Source organism: Trachurus trachurus (assembly GCF_905171665.1).
Source record: "Trachurus trachurus genome assembly, chromosome: 18".
NCBI classification, from domain to species: Eukaryota; Metazoa; Chordata; class Actinopteri; order Carangiformes; family Carangidae; genus Trachurus; species Trachurus trachurus.
Genome location: NC_139909.1, coordinates 7073512 through 7096859, shown reverse-complemented (window position 1 = coordinate 7096859; position 23348 = coordinate 7073512). Strand labels below are relative to the sequence as shown.

The 23348-nt window shown below is 39.4% G+C and overlaps 2 protein-coding genes across 2 annotated transcripts; one reads left to right on the top strand and one right to left on the bottom strand.

Moving 5' to 3' along the window:
• Window positions 1-2377: 2377 nt before the first annotated feature.
• On the top strand, window positions 2378-4751 carry LOC311002078 (type-2 ice-structuring protein-like; the record flags this gene model as incomplete). Its single annotated transcript, XM_083993297.1, has 5 exons — window positions 2378-2438; window positions 2537-2658; window positions 2751-2885; window positions 4344-4449; window positions 4528-4751. The coding sequence occupies 5 exons, from the start codon at window positions 2378-2380 to the stop codon at window positions 4620-4622; spliced, it is 519 nt and encodes a 172-aa protein (XP_083849423.1). The 3' UTR covers window positions 4623-4751.
• Window positions 4752-4992: 241 nt separating this feature from the next.
• On the bottom strand, window positions 4993-22409 carry LOC311002109 (circularly permutated Ras protein 1). Its single transcript, XM_083993349.1, has 18 exons — window positions 22294-22409; window positions 19667-19718; window positions 19160-19240; window positions 17260-17415; window positions 16409-16608; window positions 15092-15289; window positions 12739-12783; window positions 12519-12608; window positions 11685-11836; window positions 10818-10899; window positions 10509-10636; window positions 10331-10415; window positions 9297-9403; window positions 9082-9194; window positions 8246-8357; window positions 7728-7868; window positions 6352-6442; window positions 4993-5876 (listed from the first exon to the last, which is right to left on the bottom strand). Exons 2-18 carry the CDS (start codon window positions 19716-19718, stop codon window positions 5715-5717), a joined length of 1995 nt encoding a protein of 664 aa, XP_083849475.1. The 5' UTR covers window positions 22294-22409; the 3' UTR covers window positions 4993-5714.
• Window positions 22410-23348: the final 939 nt, after the last annotated feature.

Sequence of the window (23348 nt, the reverse complement as noted above, 5' to 3'; positions counted from 1 at the left end):
TCTAACTGTGCTGTACCTTCATGGACCATCTTGCTCCACAAATCTCTCTTAAGGGTTGCCTCCTCCCAAGGGTTCAGGCTGATGTAGCACTTTTTGAGGTGGACTTCGATGGCGTCTTTGTACCGCTTCTTCTGTCCCTCTCGGTTGCGCTGTCTTTCCTTCAGTTGGCCGTACAGCATTCGTTTTGGAAGGTGGTTATTGGGCATGCCTACAACATGGCCTGTCCATTGTAGCTGGTGCCGAATGGTGGTTGTGGTGATGCTGGTGATGGTGGCTTCCTTCAGGATGTTAGTTCGCCTATCTTCCCAGCGTACCTATCCTTAAGATCTTGCGGAGACATCGCTGATGTGATACTGCTCCAGGGCTTTAAGATGTCTGCTGTAGGTGGTCCAGATATCAGCCCCATAGAGCAGAGTGGGCAGAACTACCGTTCGGTAGTCCAGAAGTTTGGTCTTGATTTGGATGTCTCAGTTCTCGAATACTCTCTTCCTCAACCTGGCAAAAGCTCCACTGGCACACCCAATACGATGGTTAATTTCTTCATGGATGGCAGCTCTTGTGGAGAGAAGGCTGCCAAGACAATCATGTTGTCACCAACAGAAGTTTTAATCTTTTTGTGTTCGGATGCAAACAAGAGACCACTCAAGGGATAACCAGCCTATGAGGACACAAGTCCAGCCATGTAGATTCATTACAATTTTTGATCAGGTCACCAATGTACCACAGCTGTGGGGCCAGGTGGTACGGCCAAATGTCAGGGACTGATAGGCTGCCGTTTTCTTTAGGCTTCATACAACTGGCTAAACTAATACGAGGTATTTTTCTGTTCCATATGAATGTACTAAAGCGACTATTCAGTTCTTTGATCACATTTTTGGGAAGGAAGATTGGGAGCATCTGAAACACATACAGAAGTTTAGGTAAAATATTGATCCTAAGTAATGAAATCCTGCCTAACATCCTGTAGATAGTGGCAAGGAAGTCCACCTTTCAAGGTCCTCATACCATGTTTGATTTTTGATGCTTATTTGACATTTTCTCCTTTAACAGATTAAATATTGACGAGGCTTTGGATGAGCTCAGTAGCAACATTGGCATAAAGCAAAACAAAGCATGATGTTGGCAGCTCTACTTTTGGAAAATACTGATGAATTTTGGAATTAAAATATAATCTGAACTATAAATGACATTAGGCTATTACAGACAACCAGGAACTATGACCATGGTTGTACAACCAAAGACATGTTACACACTTTGTGGTTTTTCTTGCAATAGTTGAGAAGATAGAAGAGTGCAAGTCAAGGCCACAAAAACAGAAGATAACCCTCTGTCTCCGTCTCTTCTGATTTTCATTTTCAAGTCTTAACCTCTTAACTCTTGCCCAAGTTATGAGCAACATAGATCTCACATAGTTTGAGATTCAGAGATGTGCCTGGTATGACTGTAAAGGTAACACTCTCAGGATTACTGTGTTTTTGTGATTCTGTGACTTACTGACAAAAAATGGCAAAGGTTAGAATAATTAAATTGTTTCCCCGCCCATAGGTTTGCCTATAGAATGACATGGGTACAGACATTCACGGACCTCGGCTTCCTGCAGTCCAAATTTCAAGTCATTGTTCCTTTTGTCCTTTCTTCCTTCTTTCCCTTCGTACTTCCTGCCTTCCTTCCTTATTTCTTTCCCTTCGTCATTCCTGCCTTCCTTCCTTCTATCCCTTTATCCTTCCTTCTTTCCCTTTGTCCTTCCTTTCTTTAGGCTTCATACGTCTGGCTAAACTAATACGAGGTCCTTTTCTGTTCCATATGAATGTGCAGTTCTTTGATCACATTTTTGGGAATGAAGATTGGGAGCATCTGAAATACATACAGACGTTTAGGTAAAATATTGATCCTAAGTAATGAAATCCTGCCTAACATCCTGTAGATAGTGGCAAGGAAGTCCACCTTTCAAGGTCCTCATACCATGTTTGATTTTGGATGCTTGTTTGACATTTTCCCCTTTAACAGATTAAATATTGACGAGGCTTTGGATGAGCTCAGTAGCAACATTGGCATTAAACAAAGCATGATGTTGGCAACTTTTGGAAAATACTGATGAATTTTGGAATTGAAATATAATCTGACCTATAAATGACATTAGGCTATTACAGACAACCAGGATGACCTATGACCATGGTCAAAAGGTTGTACCTGATAACCATGGACTTGCTACACACTTTGTGGTTTTTCTTGCAATAGTTGAGAAGATAGAAGAGTGCAAGTCAAGGCCACAAAAACAGAAAATAACCCTCTGTCTCCGCCTCTTCTGCTTTTCATTTTCAAGTCTTAAGGGCTCTGTTTTCCTTGCCGAGAGTTATTGTCATCCTTCGTCTTCACCATGAAGACGTTGGTTCTGTCTGTGCTGCTCTGTGCCGTGGTGGTTCTGACCAGAGCCTCGGGTGAGTGTCGACCCCGATGCTTCAGGTTTCTGTTTTGTGTCCACAGAGCTGATCTGAGGTCTGACAGAGTTAACTTCCTTTCTTCCTATTCTGAACAGATTTAGAGGCGAGAGACCTGGTCAAGAGGACATGGAGCAGGACTTGTGCTGGTGGCTGGAAGGACGTCAGCGGTCGCTGTTTCTGCTTCGTGCGAGCTCCGATGTCTTGGAGTAAGGCTGAGGTGAGTTGCTTTTTTTCTTCAATGCATCAAGTAAAACCTTTTTTCATGAGTTATATTTCTGCAACAATTCCACTTTTTTTGCTCCGCGACAGAGAAACTGCCAGACGTTGGGTGGAAACCTCGCGTCTGTGCACAGTACCGACGAGAGTCTGAAGATTCAGGGGTTGATCCGGCAGGCGACCCACAGGTTCCCGGAGACGTGGCTTGGAGGAAGCGACTGGCAACAGGTGGGACGGGTCATCAGTGACACTTCATGATAAGATTAAGACAAAAAGTCAGAATTCACTTTTTCAATGACCGAAAGCTTGCAGTAAGATGATAAATGCACAGTGTTTTGAGTGTGCGGTTGCTGTTTTGTTGTTTTCTAAAACCCATATGGGACAAAAATAAAAAGGCAGCAGGGACCGTCTGGCCAAATAGTGAGCTGAAATTTTTGCTGCATAAACCTTTTAATCGGTTGAGAGATTAATTTAGTATTGATTGGAATTAATCACAATTTTTTAGCCACATTTTTTAGTGAGTGTTTTCTCATGTCATTTTTACAACAATTTATTGATGAATAAAAAATAATAATAAAATAAACATTTATAGCTGCTAAAAGGAGCCCCATTGTAAAGTGTAAATATAATGACTGTTTATTAAAGGGACAACGAGGAGTTTCTATTCGGTTATAAAAAAGTCTCACGTTAATGTGGATGAATCTCCGCTACCCACACTTGTTAATGGGCCCATTTTCGATAAATATATCGTTCTGTCTCTATCGTTATTTTGTTATTATTAGTGGTGGCGGAAATGCTGGTCGAGCCGACCAGCGTTTTTTACTTTCAGTTTCGCAACGAGTCATGAGAATAACGCAGCTGAATCGCCATTTATGGTCGGAACTACGACGGTATGTGAACCTCTTTGAACCTCTGACTTTAATTCTTGATGAATGAAAACATGAGTCTGACTTGCACCGGGCAAAAGAATTTTACGGTGCGCGCGGAGGCTCATAAATGTAGTGTGAAAACGCTTCGCTTTTCCAAAACTCCTCGTTGTCCCTTTAAATAAGGTATAATAAAAAATAATTGAATACTTGATACATTCAAAATGTTATTTTGATTTTCATAAAATTGTTATGAATTTAAATAAATTCGTGGGGCGGCGTTTAGCTCATTTGGTAGAGCTGCCGCCCCATGCTGAGGCTACAGTCCACACTGCAGACGGCCCCAGTTCGAATCCGGCATCGGCAGCCCTTTCCTGCATGTCATTCCCCCTCTCTGCCTCTCCATTTCAATTCTCAATCAATTATTCAATCAGTTGTATTAATGACTTATAACATGGCTCCTTTTACCAAATATAAGTAATGAGTAAAAATCGTAAAACTATAAATTGTTCTGTGGTTGCTCTGATTATTGTTGTTCTATATTGTCTTATTCAAACTTAAACAAAATAAATAATACATTAATAAATGAATTAATCAATCTATTGAAATATTAATCATATTAATAACTAACTGATGGTAAATTAGTAGTGAGAATTCACCTGATCTTGCCAAACAGCCAAGGTGTTAACAACCGAATAAAAAACCTAATTGTAAACATTGTATTATATTGCAGCATTAAGCTACAGTCCTCTATAAGAGTCGTCCTTGTCGCACGAATCTGATTTATTGACTCATTGATTGACTTTCTTCGGTTTCTCAGAAGGGCCAGTGGCTGTGGTGCGATCGCTCGTCCTTCGACTACAGGTACTGTAACTCATTCGACTACAGCTCCCAGACGAAGCGCTGTCTGCAGATGAACCACGGACGTAAGTCAACTGTCTGCAGATAATATTTAACCATGTATAATATAGGCTACTATATAACTGCCTAAATGTCACTTACAGACCACAAGTGCTGGGCCAACATTGATTGTCGCTCAAGACGTCCCTCTGTCTGCGTCCGGCGATGTGGAATTTCGTGGAAACCGAATACCGACTGAGAGAGATCATCACACAAAAAACATGTTTGTGTTTCATTTTCACATCTTCTGCACTGTCGCTCATTAAGGAACAGGAAGTTGACAACGCTTTTGGCAAAAACCTTCTCCTTCTTCTCTTCTTTATGCAAAAATAAAATGCTCCAGCAGCAACGTCTGTGAATGTGTGGTTCTGTTCCTCAAACATCAGACACTGAGATACAGGTTAAAAGAGACATTATGATCCCAACAAAGTGGAAATTATATCAAAATGAAAATTCACCCACAAAATGAATCTCATTTGGAGTTCAAATGTCAATAAAAGAGCAAGAATGTGTTCCTTTTTTCAACATCAGTAAGGAACAGGAATGACTTAAAAAAAGAAAAATAACAAAAACAAGACATTTTATTTAACATGAAACAAGTAGAAATGTTCAGCGATTATATTTCCTATAAAACAGAAATACAAATAAATATAATACAGATGTGTTCAACTGATAATCAATTCCCATCCAGTCCAGGTCGGACATATTATTTATTCTGGGAGCTTTTGTGGTCGATGATGTCCAGCTCCGTCATTCATTGGTGGAAAAGAAAAGACCAACAAAGTGTCCCAACTTACAGTAACACTGAGGAATCGTCCGTTAACCTTTAAAGTTAGAGTTTCCGTGCACTGCAAAAACTCAAAATCTTACCAAGAATATTTGTCTTATTTCTAGTCAAAAATTTCATTTCTAGTCAAAACAAATCTCATTCTACTTAAAATAAGACTAGTCACATAAAAAGCAGCTTGTTTTTAGACACTTTTTTACTTCTTTCAAGCAGATTTTCACTTGAATTAAGTAGAAAAATCTGATAGTGGAGCAAGTTTTTCTTTCTTATTACAAGCTCAAAAAACTGCTTCCACTGGCAGATTTTTCTACTTATTTCAAATAAAAAATAGTTTGAAACAAGTGAAAATGATCTAAAAACAAGTTCATTTTTAAGTGATGAGTCTTATTTTAAGTGGAAAGAGTTTAGTTTTATCTAGAAATGAGACATTTTGACAAGAAATAAGACAAATATTCTTGGAAAGATTTGGAGTTTTTGCAGTGTGACTTTGTCCAGTTTCTGTCTTCACATCGCTCCCAACAGAGCCGCCGCCTCCTCCCTCGTCTTCTTCTTCTTTTTCTTCTTCTCCTCTGGCTTCGTCTGGGCCTCGGTGGTGGTGATGCTGCTGCCGACGCTGGTCGCTCTCCTCATCTGGTAAATCACCTCGGCTGCTTCGTCGGAGAGAGTCTGAAGGGTTGACGCCATAATTATAAAGACCATTTGGGAATATTAGGTCAAAAATTAAAGCATTCTTTGTCAATCAGGCTTTTTAATATTCAAGGATAAGATGGAAACGTGAAGTACTGCAAAATGGCCACAAGGGGGCACTGCTGGGCTCAAATCTTGTTTAAAGTTTAACTCAAATATGACTTTAATTACATTTTTTCTGTTCAAAAATGACTAAAACCATAAAAAACAAAGTGAAATCCTCAGTTTCTGGGATCAAAATCTGAAAAAAACTACACAAATACTTTGTTAATCACCTGTTGGAAATTGTTACAGTTCTCACTTCCACAAAAACAAATATAACACAAATGAAAATTATAATGTAACCTTCAAAATATTAAAAATATGAAAATGACACAATTATAAACAACATAAACATTAATACTTAACATGTACACGTACATTTACAGGGTCGATAAATGAATGATATGATTACCTGAGACTCTGTGGTGATGTCACAGATTGTTGTCATGGTGTTCATCCAGTTGCCATAGATACTGTCTTGCTTTGGGATTGGTCTGTGTTGACTTAAGGTGGCAGAAAGAGGAAGTGTGTTACTGAGGAAAAACAACAAACCCCCAGGACACACACACACACACTGTCTACTCTTCACTGTAACTCTGAACTTCACTTTAAATAATAAATAGTATATATTATTTTTTATATACTACCACTTTATATTCATATTTATATTTGTTGTCTTATATTTTGTCATATTGTTGCACTATGGTTTGGGTATCCTAAACTCATTTCGTTGTTTCACTGTTTTCAATGGCAATAAAGCATTCTATCCTATTCTATTCTATTCTATTCAATTCAATTCCATTCTATTCAATTCTATTCTATTCTATTCTAAAGAGACGGTAGTTTTGGTAATTGAATGTAATTGAATGTTGGATGCGTGTGAAGGCGTTCAGGGTCAGGTGTAGACCAGGTGTGAACACCACTTAAACAATCCAGTACTATCTCTTTAAATGTTCACTTCGAGCAGGATCATTTTTCATCTTCGTCTTTCTTCTGCTTTTTTGTGTTTTTGTCAAAGAAGTTCACTTCGTTTAAACGGGAAGATCAAGATGAAGATATTTTGTGGATTGTCTCGTTGGGCTTCCACTCCTGCTGCTCCGACGTGAACAGTTAAAGTAAAAAAAAGTGGCCGTTGAAAATGAGCCTCAACAATGTGCCCTGTACGCAATATTTTTTTTCGTAGGATAGGTCCAGGAAAGTCCCGCCTTCCCCGCCTCTGATTGGCTAGATGAGCTCTCCTCCGATTGGTTATTTGATTTGGCTGTGGAACGTCACCTCACAACAGTACTGCTGTAAACTAAAATATACACAAACTTGGTGTAGCAGTTTGCGTTTTCACCTGCGGTGTGATGAATCCGAGTTCGATCCTCGCTGGTTTCACATTTCGAAAAATTTTGTTTTTAAATTTATATTCCAAGTTTACATTTTGAGTTTGAGAGAAGTGTAATTGTGCCATTGGTTAGGTTTAGGCAACGAAGAAAGGGCTTAAGGGGTTAAGTTTAGTAAAAAGACCAGGTAGAGTGTAGACAGGCCAGATAAGTAGAGAGAGTCCAGGTAGATCTAGGCACTTATCACACTTTGCCAACAGCCTGCGTTTTCACAGCCAAAACAAACAACCAATCAGGCGAGAGCCCTTCTAGCCAATCAGAGTTGAAAATGGAGCCCATCTAGCCAATCAGAGGCGTGATATTTTTTTCGCAGGATAAAAAAAAATATCACGTCCTGTACATGCAAATTCCCACAAGGATCAAAGGTCAGAGGTCAGGGGTCAGAGGTCAGGGGTCGTACCCGATCCGGTCCAGCAGGTCCTGCTGAGCTCTCAGTTTGCTCTGTGCCTCTGTGACTCGACCCTCCATGGTTAAACTGGCACAGATCTGAGCGCAGTGGACGCCGAGCACCGCCATGTTGAAGCTACCGGCCCACATCCGACTTCAGAGACAGACAGAGACATTAATTAATTAATTAATTAATTAACTCTAATAATAAACTTTAAAGGGATAGTTCAACATTTTGGCAAATTGGCCTCATTGCCATAATCGCTATAGTCACAGCAGTAGGTTCGTTAGCAGAGCCGCGAGCTGCTCAGAGCTACGCTACGGAGGCTCATGGGATTTCTTGGTTTCCCTCATCAAATCCCATGAGCCTCCGTAGCGTAGCTCTGAGCAGCTCGCGGCTCTGCTCCGCCGTTCTAAAAATAGCTTGCACCGACAATTAAAGGTAACAAACCTACTGCTATGACTATAGGGATTATGGCAATGGGACAATGTTGAACTATCCCTTTAAGAACCAGTGTGTGTGTGTAATACCTGGATGAGGTAACTGGCCGCTGCTCGGTGATGACGCGAGTCACTCTCTGCTGGTCTCTGGTCTTGAAGCTCAGCTGCAGCTGGAACGGGAGCGTGTCCTTCTGCAGGAAAACTGACACAAACACATAAACGCAGTGTCAGCTCACCGTCCCCAAAGATATTCAATAAATGGAAAGATACTCCATGAGCGGCCGCTCCAATGATAGAAATGGTTTCACTTCCTGTCTCTCTAAATGGGCGTGGCCAACGGTCACCCCACCTCGTCTGTGAACGTGTGTGTGGATTTATACAATTTGTAGGTAGATGAAAGTGAGATATTTATATTTTCTTATGATAACATTAAATATTTACACTACTAACAGTAATATTTAGCATGACGAAAATAATTTAAATCATTTTCACGGGAGTTTGCGGCCGTTTGTTTGACGTTGCCTAGGAGATCTGTGGCCAAATCTCTCGCGAGAGTGTGTCTTAGAGACAGAGACAGGTCTTGAACAAAGTGGATTTTCTCCTGATGTGTCCGTCTGAAAATTGCCATTTTGGTGTCAAACTGTTCAGAAGAGATGTGGCTTGTGAAAAATGAGTCCAAAATTTACTTCAGTGACTGTGGGGAGAAAGACCCGACCATAATCGGTGTTCACGTTCAGTTTTCCCATTGGAGTCAATACACTCCAGGCTGCCTCTGGTCTCTCTAAAGGGGCGTGGCCGTGCAGAAGCCTAGTGACATCATACAGGAAGCCGACTCGTCATGGAAGGTCTTGGTTTATAAACCGTCTTTGCCGTCCCCACTTTGTACCATAAACAAACACACCAACACATGGATCTGCTGCGCTCACCCTCCATTAACTCCGGTTTCACAGCGAACTCGAAGGTGATCTCCAGCCCCGTCGTCACGTTCCCGATCTCTCGCACCAGTTTGTGGTTGTTTTCATCCTCGTAGGGAAAATATCTACAGAGAGAAAGAGAGAGGAAACCAGAGCTAACTTGCTGCTAGCATGACAAACTTCCTGTCAGTTTTTCATTTTTAAAACGTTAGTAAGTTGGCGCTTACATCCCGTCGGAGGCTAGCAGCGTTGCCGTGACGCCTGTTGCTAGGACGTTGTCCATGGAGGCCGTTTGGATCTGCGAGGCGATGGTCCCGAGGCTCACGATGTTCACCTGGGCCGGAGACAGAGTTCAGAAAACTAGTTGACAGTCAGCTTTTTTATTTTTAGATCCAAGTATTTGTCAAGTTTCTATTTATAACTTATATAACTATAACTGGTTATTGGTTATCAATAGATGGATTGATACTTTATTTATCTCCGAGGGGAAATTCAAATGTACTGAAGCTCATTAGTAGTAACTATTTTTTAAAGAATTATTTATTTTATGCTGGATTTAGCATGAGGAAATGACTGTGCCCAGAATTTCTTTTCTTTCCAATAATAATTTAATCCAAAAATCAAATTCCATCATTGATTTTTGTTTGACGATTTCTAGCTTGTTGTGCAATGACCCTAGTTAACCCTTTAGCTGTTTTTGACTACTTGAGATTTTTGCCTTTATACACCACATAAAGAAATGTCTAACATTTCCCCAGCATGACTTCATCTGTATGATCTGATCATTATTTTTTCACTTTAACCTAATTTATTAACATATCTGGCCAACCCTAACCCTGATGTCTCTGGCATATTCATCACGTACAGTATCAGCTGATTCAACCACGTTTTCCCATATATCTTCCCATCCCATACACTGGATGGATATTTTCTGCGCTATCAATTTTCGACTATCATCTCTCCGGTTTAACATGGTCTATCAAAGTCAAATAAGAACTGAGAGAAAGTTTCTTAAATCCGTACTTTCTGCCATTAGATCACATTAATAAAAAGAATATGAATGTAACTTAGTGAATTTGATTTCAAAGTGTCTATTTTTTCTTTTAAAACATATAAAACTCCCACTTCCTGCAATATTAAACATCACCAACTCCACATATGTGTATGCTGTGGACAATAAAGTCTTTCTAATCTAATCTAATCTAATCTCTGAACATTCATTCACATTAAAGTGTGTAACTTGTATAAATCCGTGTCTCACCCTCCCTCCTGTAGTGTCTGCCAGTCTCCCAACGTCGACCAAGCGACAGTCCGTCCCCTCGAAGCTCATGATGGAGATTATGACTCTGGCAGAGAAAATACAAAACATTTAATTTCTCAATGTTTCATCTGTGTTTTATTTCTTATTAATGTGTGTAAACGTGTGTGTGTGTCCTGACCCGGTCTCCACGGCCTGCAGAGCCAGCTGTCTGTAGAAATACGACGTGAGGGGGGAGGACGACAACGAGGGCGTCTCCTCCATCTCACCCAGTCCGATGTTGGCTCTGCCGTCGGTGCACAGAATCACCTAACAACAACAACAACAACAACAACAACAGGAAATACGTTACTACGGTGGCTCAGAGGGGCCAAAGCACTGACAAACACACAAAAGTTGCCATTTTTTGACCTCTCTGGGCCACCGTACGTTACCAACCTTGTTATATAATGTTTCATATATATAATGTTTATTCCCTCTTGATTCTCACCTTGGAGCCAGGATACCTCGCTGCCATGGCGACTGAAGCCAACGCCGCGGGGCCGAGACACGTTGCTCCGTGTTCCCTGAGGCTGAACCAGGCAGAGAAGAAGAAGAAAAAGAAGAGCAGCGTTCAGTGAAAAAATATTTGAGTAAACTGAAATAAAAACAATAATGACAATTTTTTCCAAAAACGAGAACTAAATAAAAACTACAATGAACAATGTAAAACTAACTAAAACTAAACTTAATGTCAGATAACATCAGCTTAGTTGTAGTTTTCTTAGAGACGTCTAAAGCTGCAGGAAGAAAACGACGACCCACAGGTAGATAAGAGTGAATGGAACCTGATGAGGACTGATGGGAACATTATGGGATGGATGCAACTACAGTAAAAGGGAACAAGTTCATCTTCAGAGGTCTGACAGAGGCTTTCTCCTAAAACCTGAAAAACTAAAACTAAGACTAAATGAAAACTAAACTAAAACTAAGACTAAATGAAAACTAGATAAAAACTAAGACTAAATGAAAATTAAACTAAAACTAAGACTAAATGAAAACTGAACAAAAACTAAGACTAAGACTAAATGAAAACTAAGACTAAATAAAAACTAAAACTAAAACTAAGACTAAATGAAAACTAGATCAAAACTAAGACTAAATGAAAACTAAACTAAAACTAAGACTAAGACAAAATAAAAACTAAACTAAGACTAAATGAAAACTAGATAAAAACTAGTCAATTCCTCTAAAATAAAAACTGAACTAAAACTGCTTCATCACTTGTTGAACTCACTAAAACTAAACTGAAATTAAAAAGCAAACTGAGAAACTAAATACGTATTAAACACACACACACACTGTTGCACACACTCACTCTTTGATTCTCTGTGTGAGCTGCTGGAACGTCTCGGCGATGCAGTGTGGGATGTTGTACGCGGCGCCCTGCTGCCAGATGTGGTCGTAGTCGACCAGGGCCCAGTCCCTGAGGGTGAGGGGCGTCCCGGTGCCGTCGCCGTAGATCACAACCTGTGGCCCCGGAGCATCATGGGAAGTTGAGTTTATATCCAAAACTACACTTTGAGTTCAAACTAAATAACCTTCACATATTTGTTTTGGTTTTGTAGCTCCACAACCAGGTGGAAACATCAGCTGGAGCAGAAACCAGCTGCTGGTGTTAATAGTGTGGAAGAAAGAAAAGTGACTTCCTCAGAGCGTAATAATTCATCACCACAAACAGGAAGTCATGTCTTGTTTTTGTTACGGTGAGATGAGTCGGGTGCGTTGACATCAGCCTGTCAATCACCTCACATCCATCATCATCAACAACAACTACAACAACTACAAGCACCTGTGGGCGTTTTAGTCTAGTTTTAAAAACACCAATAGGTTTAATTCAATCATTTATGGTCTTATCTTTATGGTTTTGTGTCCGTGTTGTGGAGCAATGTAAGTCCAGTTTGAGTTAAGAGTTGTTTTTTCTCTCCCACATGTCAAATATGACAAGAAAAGAGCAAAACATTTAGAAAAAGTCAAAATAAAACTATTTATTCGTCTATTTTTCCCCCTTCAATCATCATGTGACCTCTGACTCCTGGCCAAATCATCGGTATTTCATAGAATTTTAATCAAATGAAATACAAGTCATATTAAACATTTAAAAACAAATTAATTAACATTTGCATTCACATTATTTGAAGTGTGATTGTACCTCATCACTGAACGTGACCAGAGCCACTCTCCTGCGGGGGGAGTGCTGCAGCATGGACGACAGCGCCCTCTGCAGGGCGTCCTGGATACCCTGTGGAAAGAATATATGAATGAATACCAACACATCCAGTCAACTAAAAAAACAAAACAAAAAAACAAAAAAAACCTCATAAAGATGTGAATTTATTCAGTAACTACAAAGAGTTAAATCAACATCTCACCTCCAGTCTGGACACGTGAGCTGGAAACCCACTGCTGGACGTCACCTGAGGAAATAAATGATGTTTCTTTAGTAGTAGTAGTAGTAATTTATTTGCATTTTAGTTGCAGCAGATCACACACTTGGCATTTCATCTAAAACACAGATAAAAACAGCACAGTACAACTTTCACACATAGATTAACAACACTCATCACTCATGTTTCTTTACACGTGATTAGACATACAGTTTAATTTCACTTCTAGTCAAACTTTGCAGCGTTAAAGTGACATTTCCTGTCTTGGCTGGTGATGTCCCTGGAGGTGGCTAATTAATGCTAATGCTAACGACCCATTTTTCTGTCCATGCAAAATAAAACAGTATGAAACCGACCTATAATACCTACAGTATATTATAACAAATTGTTAAATGTGGCATGTTTTGCTACGTGTGTTTTGTCTTCAAAAGTTCAAACCTCACTTTGCTTTGAGTTGCAAGCGTGCCTGAGTTGTGTCCCCATTTTTGTTGTGTTGTGTCGTATGCTTTTGATTTTGTGGTGCGACGAGGTTTTCAGAAGAGCCACCATGACCCAGTTGTTCAAAGGGTTTAATCTGGGTTAAAATTATCGGTGTCTTTGAAATTTGAAATCGAAATTTTTGCCATCCACTTTTATCTCAGTTGTTCAAAGCAGAGTTGATCCAGATACAAACTTTTCAAGATTACCAACCAATTACTAACAAGTTCTCTAAATGTGACTGTGTATCACACTGAAAGATGATAGGTCTGTAAACAACACGTAGAACAGCAGAATGGGGTCACTCAAAGTGGATTAATTTGGAAATGGGCTGTCTGTCAGAATTAATAAAAAGTAAATATACATTTGTCAAACACATCGTGCATATTTTTCCATGCATTTTAAATTTAAAATATCCAGTAGTTGGGAAAAGTTCTTCATTTGTGGAATAATCAAAAGTTAACTTTATGTACTTCAATTACTGTAATGGTTTAAAAATCAGGTGCAAAATATCAATAAATAAATGTATATATACTACATTATAGATGTTGTTTATTTGACAAGTTTGAATTTAATTTAGATTACTTTTTTTGTTTCCTAAAATCCACTCTGAATCCTCCAAAAATCCTGACTTCCTACATCAAATCAGTTTAGTTTAGTTTAGTTTATTAGTTTAATAAGGGACAATGTGCAATAACATTAATCATTTAAAGGAAAAAAATGAAAAGATGGTTGCACCAGATTTAGCTCCCAGCTAATTTCCATCTGTAGTCCCTACACAGTTTCCTAAAATCCTCTCTGAATCCTCCAAAAATCCTGACTTCCTGGATCAAACCATGATTCTTAAAGGGACAACGAGGAGTTTTGGAAAAGCGAAGCGTTTTCACACTACATTTATGAGCCTCCGCGCGCACCGTACATTTCTTTGACCGGCGCAAGACGGACTCATGTTTTCATTCATCAATAATTAAAGTCAGAGGTTCAAAGAGGTTCACATACCGTCGTAGTTCCGACCATAAACGGCGATTCTGCGGCGTTATTCTCATAACTGGCCACGAAGGAAACGCTGGTCGGCTCGACCAGCATTTCCGCCACCACTAATAATAACAAAATAACGATAGAGACAGATCGATATATTTATCGAAAATGGGCCCATTAACAAGTGTGGGTAGCGGAGATTCATCCACATTAACGTGAGACTTTTTTATAACCGAATAGAAACTCCTCGTTGTCCCTTTAAAATACATTTTGAACAATGCAAATTTAAGGTTTGATCCAGATTAAAACCAAGATTGGATCACATTGGATTACATCTAATCATAATAATAATAATAATTTAGTTTTTGAACAACTAATTTTCCAGATTTGATCCAATCCATGATCCGAAATCCATTCAGATTACTTTTGAACAATTGGACCCATAAAATACTTTATGTACTTCAATTACTGTAATGGTTTAAAGATCAGGTGCAAAATATCAATAAATAAATGTATATATACTACATTATAGATGTTGTTTATTTGACAAATTGGAATTTAATTTAGATTACTTTTTTTTGTTTCCTAAAATCCACTCTGAATCCTCCAGAAATCCTGACTTTCTGGATCAAATCACGATTATCACAATTCTTCTAAAACATTTTGAACAATGCAAATTTAAGGTTTGATCCAGATTAAAACCAAGATTGGATCACGTGATCTAATCCGATCTCAGAATCTGTTTTTTTGGCTTTTCAACAACTCCAGATTTGATCCAATCCATGATCCAAAATCCATTCAGATTACTTTTGAACAATTGGACCCATAAAATACATTTGTATCTGTACTTTTGGTATAAACACACACACACACACACACACACCTCTGTGGTGACAGTCATGCTGCCTGAGATGTCGACACAGAAGACGACCAGCGTGTCCTCCAGGTTCTGGTAGTCGTCGTCGCTGACGTTGGGCAGGTAGAGGTCGTCGCTGCTCACACCGGGACGCCGGCCGACACACACTCGCTGCGCGGCGTCGCTCACGCTGTTCTCACGCCCACAGAACTCACACACCCACACCTGTAACCGCGGGAGACAGTGTGTGGTTATTGTTGTGTGTTTAGTTAGTAGGTCACAGCCTCATCGTATCCACCACTTTATTTTCCCATGATCCATTGCATCACACCACAACGGAAGTCGGTTTCAGTAGCATTCTAGCGAGCGACTAACTGGTAGCGTTAGCCACCGGTGTAGGCACCAAATGTGGGGGCTCCGGGCTGCCAAAACCGTTTTGACTAAATCTGATGTTTGTTAAGTCTATAAAACGAATTATTGAACAAACATTACTATTTCTGTGTGCACGTTTTTGTAATTAGTCATGGTTATCGTAGTTGTTAGCTTTGCTGCTGCTGACAGCTAAGCTAACAGCAGCAGCTGACAAAACCCTCCCGTTGTCGGACACAACATGAAACTACTCCAGTTAGTTAGCTCAGTCATGTTGTAACTAGGATATCTGCTGGAAAAAATATTTTTTTCATGGGCTGTTTAGTGTTTATTGAGTTATTTAAGACACTGCTAACGGCTAACGGTTAGCCCAGCTAACGTTAATCTAAAATGTAATGAATGGAGTGTCATGGCGACACCCAGCGTCGTTCTCCGGAAAGTGGTGGTATGATTGGGGTGTATAAACTTGTACATAAAATATATGACCCCACAGTGGAGCCGGTTGTTAGTTTATGGAATAATAATTATGAGCTAAGAGGGAATTCCTTAAAACTCCGACCAAAAAGGTGTCGTTGTGACAAAAGAAAATATTCCTGAGCTTGAGGATGTAGTAGCTACAGGCTCCGTCAGTGAACTCTTTTAAAAATACTCGATCAATGTTGGTCAAACAAGGACTTTTTATATAATTACAGGGCAAGGGTATGAATTATTTTGTTTCGTGTTGTTTCTTTCTCTTTCTTGTTTTGTTTTTCTTTCTTTCTTTTTGTAGTTTTCTTGAGATTTTTGGGGATTATTCATATGTATTTTAGTCATTATGAATGGGTTGGTATATTTGTGTTAAATTTTTGTATGTTGTTATTTATTTGAGTCTGATGTAAAGGATTTATATCCAGTATCAGATGTTTTTCATTAAATTTCATTAAATTAAATTTCTCCGTGTGAGCCATTGGTGGTGATGTAAAAGTGAAGACTCACGTTCTTCTGCAGAAAGCTCAGGCAGGACAAGGCGGCACTACATTTCCCACAATGCACCGGGCGCTGAAAGGCCTCCGTGCCCGCGGCTTGGCTGATGTTGACCAGTTTCCCGACGCTGAGGGAGACGACGTTGATGTTGGCTTTGACTCCGCCCCCTCTTCCTCCTCCTCCTCCTCCTCCTCCTCCGTCAGGCTTGTCAGCTGATCAAACATCAACGAAGAAAAGAAAAACGTGACTATGAGTTAATGCAAAGAGACGGAAAGAAAGAAAGAACGAATGAAAGAAAAAAGGAAAGAAAGAAGGAATGAATGAAAGAAAGAAGGAAAGAAAGAAGGAAAGAGAGAAAGAAAGAAAGAAAGAAAGAAAGAAAGAAAGAAAGAAAGAAAGAAAGAAAGAAGGAAAGAAAGAACGGACAAAGAAAGAAGGAAAGAAAGAAAGAAAGAAAGAAAGAAAGAAAGAAAGAAAGAAAGAAAGAAAGAAGGAAGGAAAGAAAGGAAGTAAGAAAGAAATAAAGACAGAAAGAAAGAAGGAAAGAAAGAACGGATGAAAGAAAGAAAGAAAGAAAGAAAGAAAGAAAGAAAGAAAGAAAGAAAGAAAGAAAGAAAGAAAGAAAGAAAGAAAGGAAGAAAGAAAGACTTTTTAAAAAACTTTTCATCCAACTTTAATTAGGCTAATTACATTTCCTTATTGCCCATAAAACCATCATTAATAATACATTACCTCACAGCCTTACACACACACACCTAAAAATTAAGAGCCAAAAGAAAGAAAGAAAGAAAGAAAGAAAGAAAGAAAGAAAGAAAGAAAGAAAGAAAGAAAGAAAGAAAGGAGGAGACGGGAACAAAACTCACTTCTGGGTGGGACGGGAGGGGGGAACGAGCGAGGGGCGACCGGGGGCAGCGAGGAGGGGAAGGAGGGGGAGGAGGGGGGAGGGAAGGAGGGATGAGGGACGGGGAGCGACCACGGCTTTTTGAGGCGGCGAGGAGGCAGCGGGGGCGGAGCCTCACCTGGAGAGAGAAGAGGCACAGACGACCTTAAAGAAATTAGAGTGGATCGTCGACATATTGTCACACATGAAGTTATGATCTACCTCAGGGGTGCTCACACTTTTTCAGCCTGAGAGCTACTTTTAAAGTGACCAAGTCAAAATGTTCTACCAACATTATTAATGATTCACGTTTATTTATATACTATATGAACATATATGTGGCAAGGTGAAGAGGGCCCGGGCGGGGATTGAACCCACACCTCCCGGGTAAGAGTCATGCACGCTTGCCAGTCACCCAAAGGGACATCCCTTTGGCCAAGTAGCCAGGGCACATGATCAATTGGAGGCATAGTGACAGGAACCTCAACTGTCACATATACATAACACTTCATATACAATATGTCGGTGTAGCCTACCTTTCATAACTGCATGAACCCATATGGCACAATAAATGTCCATACATTTTTGGTCATTAACTTACTACTCTGATGACCTGCACTAAAATAACCATCAGGATCCAGCAAAGCAAACTAGGGCCTCATTTTGTAACTGCTACTAAACTTTTGCATGCGGGGAAAAGCCGAAAATGGCGTAGGCTACACCCAAAAATATTTACACTCTTTTCAGATCTATCAAGCTGTGCTGCGTACGCACAACTCTCCGCAATTTTCCATTGATAAATCACACCGGACCCAAGAATGGTGCGGACATGAACACACCTCATACTCCGCCCCCAGAATGCATCAGCACAACCATATATGGTCAGCACGTGCATAATTAAGTAGCCATGTGCGCTCTGTGGAGCGGCAACAAAGTGACGGGCGGAGAGCGTGACTCACCCGGAATTACTCTGTGCTGATTGGTCAAACTGAGAGTGGGATGTGATGCCAAGAGAAAGCCATTTTTAAAACCCAGCGTTATTGAAAAAGCATTTTCACGACCGAAAAAATAGAGAATAATTCGGTAAAAGATGACAGTGAGTAGTAGTAGTTTAAAAAAAAGTTTGATAAATACGTGATCGTGCGATTACGTGATGATTGAAACGGCAATTAAAAACCCAGCTTTATTAGAAAGGGTCTGTACTGGAAAAAACCAACAAGAACAGTAAAAAAAAAAGTAGAAAAAGAAAGCATTTCCTGCAGAAAATGCGTGTGAATGCTGAAAGCAGCTCAACACTATTGCTGAAGCAATGCTGAATAAGCTGAAGAAATTGCTGAATCAATGCTACATTAGCTGAAGAAACTGCTACACACTAAAAAAAAAGAAAGAAAAGAAAAAGCTGCACAATGACTGCGCGTCTGTACATTGCAGTGTATCTACCATTATGTATGTGAGGCTTTCAGGGACCGTCTGTAAAATGTCACTTTCTCTTTCTGTGTTAATTTAACGACATTATGTTTCCTTTTGTCTAATTAAAGCGTCTGGACTTCCCCTTGTTGTCGACGCGCTATCTTAACATCTCCTTCACTCTGTCTGCTGCATTTGCAAGCATGCCCACACACACACATACACACACACACACACACACACACACACACACACACACACACACACACACACACACACACACACACACACACACACACACATACACACACACACACACACACACACATGTTACCGCCTTATATGTTTTCCTGTTGTTTCAGTGTGGGACTCTTGAGGATAGAGAGAGAGAAGTCTCCAAACTGAAAAACAGCCGTTACACAGATACATTGACCTTTATGTGAGTGTGTGAGAGAGAGAGAGAAAAGGATAATTACCTATATTGTCGTACTCATTCACAACTGGAGAAACACTTGTGGACTTTGATAGAGTTACTTCATGAAAACCTGCGTTTGATGCTAAAACACAAAGGAAGAAATAATCAGATTTTATCATTTTTGGTTGTTTGTTCATTATCTGGTTAAAACTTAATGTCTGTTTTTCTTTATTTCAATCCTTGAATCCAAGATGAAGTGATGTCACCCTGTTAAAAACGCTCTTATTTTGAAATAAAAGTAACATGATTGTGGTGTGTAAGGTCTGATTAACCAGTGATTGACTGATTAGGTTGATTAGATGATTAGATTGTATGTATTTACATCATTGAGGAGGAATTAACGCTTTGTGACACTAATTCTTTCAAAATTAAAGCATTAAATATGACACGTGGAACAGTAGAAACACAATTAAGCAACAAAACAGAATTAACAAAATAAAAGCCCCAAACTTTCTGCCAAATTTCCAATTTCTAAAATTAATATTTGTATGAATTTGAATGCGCTCACCTGCTCCATCAGAGCCCCAGTTACACACAACATGACTGCAGGCAAACTCCATCTGAGACAAACAAAATAATAAATTATGTATATTAATATGTATTATTAACTTTGAAGATTGGATCTAATGGATGCACACACACAAAAAAACAGAAATGTGAATGTATTGTGAAGACATGAAAGAGCTCAGCAAAGCATATCAGCTTCCTGGCACCGTGGATGCCTCGTCACTGTGGCAACCTGGCCCTTGATTTGGTTTTATTTTTCTAGTTAACAGGTGTCTTCTGAGTAAAACCGTGAGAAGCAGGCGTTTCCTGTTTGAACAACTGCGAGAGGAAATTAAAGAGGTTGGAACTAGAATGGGTTGAACCAGATGAGTGGTGTTGTGTTTTTGTGTTTTCACGACCGATCGACCCACATGAAGCTGAAGACGCAGCGCTAATATAACAAAAACAAGCAAAGAATACAGGAAAATGTTTTAAAACCATCTCAGAGTCTCACGTTATTCATCATATTTTCAGTATTTTACATTTTCCGTGACAATCAGCTGGCGCAGAAGTCGGGTCACATGGTCGACAACATGGAGGCTCAAACTCAGAAAACTCAGATCGGCCTCCATCCTTCTGCTGACTGAGTTTATAGTTCTTAATTTTGCTCTTTAAAGCATATTAGTAGGCTATATTATTTTTTAGTCATTTTTGATATGCACTGAACAATTTGTTTTTTAATCTACAGCAAAATTAAGCAAAACGGTCAAAATGAATGTGTTGTCTTGTCAAAATGCAACGCTGCAAACTGCAAAAAAAGATATGAAACTAAATTCTGTTATTTCACTTTAACGTATAATATTTACAATCCCATTCAGACTTTCACAGTCAATCATTATGCTTTGTTTTATATGAATGTGAATGTATATCAATAAAATCTCTGTACCAATGCACCAGATTTATGATTTTACCTATAAAACATATTTTAAGATAAATGTTTATTGTGTGGTAAGTCTATTTGTATGCACAGCTAAACTTTATTTGATGAAGTCGTTGTAGCTTTAAGAAATCAACCTAACGGCGGGAAGCTAATGGCCAAACCTGTGTGTCTTCCTCATGCCTTCATGTTCCAGTAAATGTGGGTGCTCACTGCTCATGCATTTTTTCTTTGTGTTGTCATTGAGGAAACCTGTTCCTGGGAATTTGTCCTCTCACTAAGTTCATTGATTTGTTAAAAGGAAAGTTGTAAGTCAGTGAGTTATTCAGTGATTAAAGTGTCCTCCTCATATCCAAATGTAAAAACTGAAGCCTTATTTTGAATGTCATAGTTATCTTAGCAACAATAATCAAAAACACAACTGAATTCAGACCTCCATGTGCATTTGTTTCCAACGAAGCCAGTGAGAAATCAATCCATGGAGCGGTGGATAATGTTATTTATCATCTACCATGTTACCATGTGTATTACTGTATACCTGTGTAGTCTTATCTGTCATAAACAAGAGATTACGGGTTACGTGGCGCGTTATGTTTGTACGTTTGTGTTGGTTTTCAGCCAAGAGACGCTAGGTGGAAGGCAGAGAGCCTCCATTCTCCCTGGAACTAGTTACAAGTCATTAATTTAACCAGAACTAGGACTCTGAAGCTGGTTAATTAAGGTACATATGTAGCAGAGTTCCTCTTAGTTATTAGCCATGGTTTTCTGGGAGGCCATGTTTGTTTGCAGGCAACCAGTCCAGACCATAAAGTAGCCTAGTCTGACTACAAATGAACCATTAAAACATGTCAGGTCTATGGAAAGTAGCCTTCTAATTTTGAAAGTGGATGTTGTAAGCAAAATGTCACACTCACACATTCTGTGGGTTTGATATATGCTGATAAGGCAACATTTAGCCTACTTAAAGAAACACACACTAACACTAACACGACACGACACAGAGAGATTTACCCACAACACGACACAACAGGCCATAAAAACCACGATTAGTTGTTAGTTGGACATTCAAGATTTCATTCAGGTTGAGTTAGATTGACCTCATTCAAGTGTTTGTGGTAGATTAAGCTAAGCTAATGAGGCCCACAGTACAGTGGCCTACATTGGTGTTTAGTAGCCTAGGTTACCGTATACCTATAATAACCTGTTTTAGTGCAGGTGTATGTATCAGCCACTAAAATATCACAGTTACACTATAATTCATCATCTGTTCTGATCAATACTGCAGCTGCACTTGCTTCATTACGGTTGGTATTTGACTTCTTTCTTGTTAAAAGCTCCATGACGTGTCTTATAATTAATTTTTCCATAACAGCAGCAGGTGTCGTTCACCACATCACAGCCACATGATGAATGTGTTTGGACTTCAGACTCTGTTGCTGCTGCTGCTGCTGTTTACTGAACAGTTTAGAGTTTGTCAAATATCAAATTAACCATTAAAACATGTCAGGTTCACGGAAAGTAGCCTTCGAGTTTTAATAAGTGGATGAAATTGCAAATGAAAGTCACATTTGTAAACGGGTTGTTTCCAAAAAATCAGGTGACTCACACACTAACACACTCTGTGGGTTTGATATATACTGATAAGACAACACTTAGTTACTCAAAGAAAGACACAAACACAACACGACAACAAACAACACAGAGAGATTTACCTTTGCCGAGGTCTGAAGACGGTGGTTATTACTGAAACTGGAAGCGTGTCTTGTCGCGGTAGATTCTTTTAATGCATGTGTGTGTGTGTGTCTGTGTGTGTGTGAGTGTGTGTGTGGGCGTGTTCAAAGTCTAACAAGAAACGCTGAGTGTGTATGTGTGTGACTGGCATGTCAGGAAGTAGGTTGTTGAGCGACAGAGAGAGAAATGAAAGCTAAAAGGAAGAGAAGACGCGTTGAAAGAAAGAAAGAAGATGTGTACTATAGACAGATGTTACAGATACAGATGTTTTCAATCACAGGCAAAGAGACACACAAACAGACACACAAAAAAATCCCCATTCAAAAACACACACAGACAAATGCTTAATAAAAATAATTAATTTATTAGTGAGAATTAATACTGTTTCAATGCGTACAGGAGATCTGGCTCTGGAGCTACGTTGCTAACTTTAGCTTAGCACTAACACTGTTTACTAAGTGGAAACTCACTCAGGATTAAATTACAACAGGTTGAACCTAATTAATTAGCCCTTATTTATATTTAGAAAGTAGTGAAGTTGTTGCTCAATAATCACAACTGGTATCGACCCAGTGTGGCTATAAATCCACTCACAAAGCTAACGGTAGCTTGCTGCTAATGTCTGCATTTTTAGTTGGTAAAAAGTTAAGAAAGAGTTAAAAAAAAACGGAAAACATCTGACATGATGATACTTATTAATACATATTAAGTTCCGTACCATAAATCTTTCACCACTAAACCAATTTCATACGTTTTGGTCATTATACGAGCTTGTTAAGATGTTTGTATCTATCTACATTGCTAATTTGTCCTGGCTTAAAGGGATAGTTCAACATTTTGGCAAATTGGCCCATTGCCATAATCCCTATAGTCATAGCAGTGGGTTCGTTACCTTTAATTGTCGGTGCAAGCTATTTTTAGAACGGTGGAGCAGAGCCGTGAGCTGCTCAGAGCTACACTACGGAGGCTCATGGGATTTCTTGGTTTCTACTCACCAAACTCATCAAATACACAATCCAACAACTCCACAACGCTC